At 42.8% G+C, this 7,461-nt stretch overlaps 1 protein-coding gene across 1 annotated transcript; it reads left to right on the forward strand.

Moving 5' to 3' along the window:
* Nucleotides 1-1,083: 1,083 nt before the first annotated feature.
* On the forward strand, nt 1,084-4,466 carry LOC132097771 (RNA-binding protein 15-like). The gene has a single exon (XM_059503692.1). It carries the CDS (start codon nt 1,244-1,246, stop codon nt 3,797-3,799), a length of 2,556 nt encoding a protein of 851 aa, XP_059359675.1. The 5' UTR covers nt 1,084-1,243; the 3' UTR covers nt 3,800-4,466.
* The last annotated feature ends 2,995 nt before the right edge of the window (nt 4,467-7,461 follow it).

The raw sequence follows: 7,461 nt of genomic DNA on the forward strand, positions 1-7,461 counted from the left end.
AAAGGATGCGATAAAGAAATACAGTTCAGGAATACAAGAGAAGCGTTACTAAATAGATGTGAACTGCAATGAAACAGATGGGATGAAAAATTTACAGAGTGTAGTGAATAAAAAATATCGACCCGTTGTAGGCCTGCTGCAGTAAAATTAGGCAGTTTGAATTACATTTGGCAGTAAATAAACGTTCCTTGAATAAATAAAAAATACATAATGTGCTTATTTCTGTATTTAACCTTCATTTGTATTAGACAGAATTATTTGTACAAAAAGCACTTATTTTTAAAGTATATATAACTGCCTGCTGAAACGCGCACAAGTAATTGTGAAGCTAAAGCACTTTTTGCATGTACTTCCGGATTAAAGTGTCTGTTTGTTGTCTTATAAATATATTCCTTTAGTAGGCTACTATTTAACTGTGTCCTTTTATATAACATTTTTATTATCTTTTCGCAGACAAAAATATATTCCGAATGTTCTGAAAATTTATATTATTTAAAATGCATTCATTACTATAAGGGTGAACCTCGCTGAGAATGCTAAGTCAACACTGAACCGACATGGTGAAAAAGCTATTCTTCACGTTTACACTAACGTGACCCTTCCCTTCACTCCAGTTCAACAGGCAGACATCACCATCTGTTGGACATAAAGTGAACTTCAAAATTTGTTCTTAGTTTTATTTATTTGGCCACTTGCAATTTATAATTCACTTAAATCCTTAATTTAAATGAAATGTGAGGTGAGATTCCCAGTCTTTAGCATCAGCTAGAAGCATCAACACTTTTTAATTTAAAAATTATTAAAAAATTATTTTTTCTGCATGATTTGTGGATTTATCATGTTGACAAAAATATCGAATAGAGTGCAGAAGCAGATATAATTACATTTTCAATGCATGTCCTCACAACTTGAACGAAGATTAGTTAAATGTCACTTCTCTTTTGTCTATGGTAAATATTTAGTGTTTGAAGCTAAAATGGTGTACACCGAGACTGGGCGCTGTACAGGAGGTCTTGATTGACAGACAGAGCGACCAATGGCGTTGACGTTTCTTAGAGATTCAAACCAATCAAAGTCCACGGGCGGGTCGTGTTTTAGTCTTGACAAGATGGCGTATGCGGTTGTTTTGCCGCAGGGACACTAAACAAATCATACAGTTTCTCGTGTAAATTCGTTGACATTGCGGTAGCATAACTGTTAAAAAAGTGTTTTATTAGGCGTGCAAAGCCAGAGGACATCTAACATGAAAGGGAAAGAGCGGTCGCCGGTGAAAAAGCGTTCAAGGGCCTTGGATGATATACGAGACAGGGGAGGAAGCCATCCGACCAGTAAGAAAATGGGGGTTATCTCGATCTCTGGCGGTGGAAGCAACAACGGCAGCACTTCGTCTAAAAGCGAAGGGGGTTCAGCACGACGGGGGCTGATCGGGGATAAAAGAGACGGACGGGATTTTGACGGACATGTCTCCAGTCGGACTGGAAATAACCACGGTTACACCAGCCCTGGAGCGAGCTCGAGCGGCAAGAATCACGCCTCGTGCCTGTCCTTAGAGGCGGCCGCGCGCACCAACTCGCGCGGAGAGTCGCGCGCCCCGCTTTCCACAAACGAAAGTGAGTACAAAACTTTAAAAATCAGCGAGCTCGGCTCCCAGCTGAGCGACGAGGAAATCGAGGACGGCCTCTTTCACGAATTCAAAAAGTTTGGCGACGTGAGTGTTAAAATCAGCCGAGTCAACGACGAGAGAATCGCATTCGTCAACTTTAGGAGACCGGATGATGCCAGGGCGGCGAAGCACGCGCGAGGCCGGCTGGTGCTCTACGACCGTCCTTTGAAAATTGAGGCGGTCTACTTGAATAGGAGGAGAAGTCGATCTCCTGTAGATAAGGACCATTTCTCTGTCGTTGCAGGCCACAGACATTTGCACACCCAGAGGCCGCTCTCTCCAACCGGTCTGGGTTACAGAGACTACCGGTTACAGCAGCTAGCGCTGGGTCGGCTTCCTCCTCCCCCACCCCCGCCGTTACCGAGAGAGCTTGAAAGAGAGTTCGCCTTTTATGAAGCCAGGGCCCGGCCTGCGTACATCGCGGAGCGGGCCGCACCTTTCCGCGAGGAGGACTTTATCTCTCCCGAGGATGACCAGAGAGCCAACCGCACACTGTTTCTGGGTAATTTGGATATTACTGTGACTGAAAATGACTTGAGGAGAGCTTTTGAACGATTTGGGACCATCACAGAGGTGGACATTAAAAGACCCTCTCGGGGCCAGAGCAGCACCTATGGTTTTCTTAAATTTGAAAACTTGGACATGGCCCATAGAGCAAAAATCAGCATGTCTGGGAAAGTTGTGGGCCGAAACCCCATAAAAATTGGCTATGGCAAAGCCACCCCCACCACACGCCTGTGGGTGGGCGGTCTTGGACCTTGGGTGCCTCTGACTGCGCTAGCCAGGGAGTTTGACCGCTTCGGCACTATCAGGACTATAGACTACAGAAAAGGAGACACCTGGGCTTATATTCAGTATGAAAGCCTGGATGCCGCTCAGGCAGCCTGCACACACATGCGTGGATTTCCTCTCGGCGGTCCCGACAGGAGGCTGAGGGTAGACTTTGCTGACACGGAGCACCGCTACCAGCAGCAGTTCTTGCAGCCCCTCCCTTTGCAACACTATGAAATCGTGGCTGAGTCTTTCGTTCATCGTGCCACCCCAGAGGCCATAAGGGTCCGAGAACGAACTCCCCCACCGCTGCACTTCAGAGAACGAGAACTGTATGCCGGGGCTGAATGGCCTGTGCCTGCCATCCGTGAACGTGTACGAACTCCTGCCTTTGAGTCCCTCGAACACTTGGAGCGCGAGCGGCGGCGAGAGGCCTGGTCACTGGAGAGGGAGCTGCCGGGGAGGGACGCTGCACGCAAGCGGCGGCTCATGGAGGACGGGAGACATCTGGAGTGTTCACCTGACAGCAGCAGCGAGTGGGCGGCCCGACGTCGCAGACCGCCATCCCTCGAGGGCAGCCCCGGAGAAAGCAGTCGAGATGGACGATTCAGCGACTCAGAGCGGCCGGCGAGAGCAGACCGTGTGTCCCCTGTTCGAGAGAGCCGCAGCAGCCTTGACCGAGGCCTTGGTGAAAAGCGCATTAAAAACAGCAGCCTCTCAGAATCCAGTGTTGGCGTGAGCCCTGCGGAGAGAAAGCGCAAAGCAGGCGATTCAGGCAAAGGTTCCTCCAAAAGGGACCGAGCAGAGAACAGCTCCAAAAGCAGCCAGGCTTCAAAGCAGGACGCAGGGGGCAAGCTGAGCATGCCCTGGAATGGCATGCTGCTCCTAAAAAACAGTAACTTCCCAGCCAGCATGCACCTTCTGGAGGGGGACCTGAACGTCGCCAACAGTCTCCTCATCGACGGCAGCACGGGAGGTAAAGTCACACAGCTGCGCATTACACAACGCCTTCGCCTCGACCAGCCCAAGATCGACGAAGTGTCTCGGCGCATCAAAGTCGCAGGCCCAGGTGGGTATGCGGTTCTACTGGCGGTTCCGGGCAGCTCTGAGGAGGCTTCATCTTCGGACCCAGCAGCGTCAACGCAAAGGCCCCTGCGCAACTTAGTTTCATACCTGAAGCAAAAGCAGGCCGCTGGGGTCATCAGTTTACCCGTCGGGGGGAGTAGAGATAAGGACAACACTGGGGTCCTGCATGCATTTCCACCATGTGATTTCTCACAGCAGTTCTTAGATTCTTCTGCGAAAGCTCTTGCCAAAACGGAAGAGGACTTCCTGGTCATGATCATTGTGCGAGGAGCATCTTAACAATCATAATGCACACAAGTGTTGCTAAATGCAAGCGGCTCTAAATGTCTCTTAATTGCATGCTCTCTCTAAAGCAGGGAAAATGTTACCTGCTCTGCCAAACGTAAAAAAAAAAAAAATAGAGAGAGAGAGAAAAAGGCCCATTCTTATAGTAAAGTTTAGTGCTATAGCAATATATTTGTTTTCATTTGCAATTTGTTCAGAGGTCTAGTTTGTTATAAGTTGCACCCTGCATAAAAGAATGATATTGGGAATTTTAGAATAGGAATTTAATTTGCTATTGGTCATTAAACGCTGTCTAGTTTCAACACTTCCTATCAACATGTATTTAAGTCAGATTCCAGACAGTCATCCCTGTACAAAATCCTTTTTGTGAATGTTTATTTTGTTCATGTTCATGATTATTAATTAATCTGATTTAATTGGAACCTGGTTTATGTGTCTTGATGCTTTGAACAATCATTCAGTAATGGGGAGTATAGGTATATAATCCTGTAGGCCACTAAAACAGGCAGAATATTTTGCTCTGTGAACTGCATGTTGATGCTAGTGTTGTACAGTAAGTGGTTTAATATATGTAGCCAGAAATGTCATCAGTGTTATATTGATTGATACAGGCTGCATTTTTAACACCCCTTTATCACATTAAAAATAATTTGTGAACATATTTTGATTATAAATGTATATATTTCTAAGCCCCCCTTAAACCAAAGCATAACATCAAGCTTCCAGTTTGTTTAAAAATGAAAAAAGTTATACTGTAATATTGTTTTCATATTTTTAGGTTACATTTGAAAGGTTTTGAATGTAGCATAATTCTGATTTCAAAGTGGGAATAGAGTGAAATGTCTTTGTTTAAATTATAATGGGTCTCAGATAATTAATGTGATTGCATAAGGTGGTTTTAATTTATCCCCCCTACCCATAGGACTATCATAATTTCCCAGGTAAATTCTATATACAGTGAAATTGTTAATAATGGGATTCTTATGGAGGTCTCTTTATAAAGCTAAAGAAAAGAGGTGCATATACAGATTTTTTCATTCATCAATGTAAAGTGCATGCGTCCTATAATGTGATATTTTCATAATCCCCCGTAAATGGCTAGATATGCCATGTGGATAGCACTAAGAAATTAAGGTGTATAACAAATATATATAAAAAAAATCAAGCCCATGTATTTGTACAAAAAAAAGACTTGATCCCCTAAAGAGCTGTTTCCTGTGCAACTGTAAGAAAGTTCTATGTTTTATTTCATTGACATACCTTTAGTTGACAATATAGACGTACATTTGAGAATGTTTTTAGTTTGAAATGTTACACAATGTTGTGGTTCTTAGGTGTCATTGTTTGAATGGTTTTAAAATGGCAGTCTACACTTTTCCCTAAAATCCTGAAGAAGTATAAATTTGTGTTCTTAGTCTGTTTAGCAAATTGCAGTGTACTGATCTGATGCATAACTAACATCTTTTCATGTAAGACGTTTCTATTCACACTAAATTGTGTTTTAAAAGTTGATTGCTTGGTGATATTATAACAGCTGTTTGTGTACATGAATAAATGGACCTACTGTACGTTCAGTCCCGGCCACACATGACGGGACAGGACAGGAAATGGACCGTTCCACAAGTGGACTTCACATGGCTGGAAACAGAAATTATTGTTTGAAATGATTCTTGAGCCCTTTGGATGCACAGGGGCAAGAGCTTTCCATTTAGTGTTAGTGTACTCTCACTGAGAGCATCTTCCTGCTTGTGTAATTTTTTTTTTTTTTTTGTGCTTACAGTTCCCGTATTTAAACGGAAATAATGACACTCTTGATTTGTGCTGTGTTTACCTAATTTCTTGATTGGGGGAGAAAGAGGAAGCGGTCACTCACTCCTTGCACAGCTTCTGACGTGGCTGTTTGTACACACACACTGGCCCCTCATTTGATTATATCACTCTATCAATAAATTGTTTCATTTGAGGGAGAAAATGTTTATTCGTTGGAAATCAATTGAAGAACGCCTGCCGCTGCTTTTTTCGGTTGTGTTTCGGGAGGAATTGTTGCTCGATTGCTTGTTTCTGCTCTGGAAAGAGAAATTCTCCTCCGGGATCAGTCACGGCAGTGAGAGCGAAGGGAGAGAGAGGCTCGATGTTGTTGTCGATCTGTGTTTTCCACCCTTGTGTCCTGGAGTTGCCCCACGTGCTAAGTAACCCGAGGGTGCTGCTGCCCCCAACCCTCAAACAGATCAGGGAGAAGTGGGCCGTTCTGCTGAGCTTTGAGATGATGTTTGCGCAGACCTTCACCTAAACTGAAATCTTTCCATTCTCCCAGGCTGTATGTGTCCTTCATCTGGAAGTATCCAGGCTTGCTGTAACCAGTCCGGCCGTACTATGCATTGCCAGCACGAACCTCAAATCAGTGCTTTCCAGTTCAGAGGAGCAGGCGTTTGTTTGTCCCATCCTTTGATTTCGTCCGATATGATTTTGTTTGGCTCCATTGAAAACAGTGAAGGAAGAGGATTTAGAAAAGCCAAAAGCGTCTTAGCCTTTAACTCGAATCGAGTTTTGATAGTTTAAGCGTTTATTTTCCCGAAAGTGAAAACGGTGATCGGTACGTGGTAAATTGACCCTTCGTTGTGAAGGACCCCTGAAAGAAAACATGCTGCCCCGTGTGAACTCCACCCAGAGTTAACCTGGAGTTTGCTTGCCAGGAGCCTCATCAGGAGGAAGGAAATGAACTTCCCTTAGTAAGATGTCCAGTCAGCTGCATCGCTTCACCAGCAGCTCGTTCTGACGCCAGGATCCAGACCAGTCCTCTGGGGTGGCTGGTGAGTAAGGGAGTATTTGCTTTAAACCAGGTCTGTAGACTTTAGAACTCTTCCTGGTGTAGGTAAGTGTCAGTTAAACAAATACATTAGAACATTGCCATTGGTTGTAACTCTGAAATCTTGGCCTGTCGCTCCCAAAATCATATTTATTTTTTTATTCTGGGGAAATGAAGAAAAATGCAGAAATATATGTAATATTTTAGGTAGGAGATTATTGTGCTTTGGGATTTTACACACATGAATTGGAAACAATGATATTTGATACAATGATAAATTACATTGTTTCTGCATCATATTGTTCTGAAACATTGTCTTTCTTCTGTGGAACAAACAAGATAGTTTGAAAAAATGTTTTTTTTTTTGTTTTTTTTGAATTCGTAAATATAGTTGAAACATTCTTTAAAATATCTTTTTCTTTTCCACAGAGGAAAGTCATATTTGTTTGGAATGACTTGAGGGTTAGCAAATGATGATACAATTTAATTTTTTGGGGAAACTATTTCTTTAAGTTGGTAATATAAAATGTATTGTATTTTTAAATGCAGGTAAACTAATAACTTGCCTATTATTAACAGAAACAAACATCATTCAAACACTTGTGACAGTAAACAACCCCAAAACATTAAACTAATAAAAATAAGCTCTTTTTTTTTTTTTTTTTTTTTTTTTTTTTGATTATGAAATATTTTAGATAACTTTTACTAGATCTAAAACAACTAAATGTACAATTTAAATAGAACATTTAACACGATCCCACACTCTCTTGTAACCTGTGATGTCCTAGATCTCTTAATTAGTGAAATAATTAAAGCTTCACTACATTTACTTTTAGCCTTATAATCCTAA

Source organism: Carassius carassius, chromosome 21, assembly GCF_963082965.1.
Source record: "Carassius carassius chromosome 21, fCarCar2.1, whole genome shotgun sequence".
Lineage (NCBI taxonomy): Eukaryota > Metazoa > Chordata > Actinopteri > Cypriniformes > Cyprinidae > Carassius > Carassius carassius.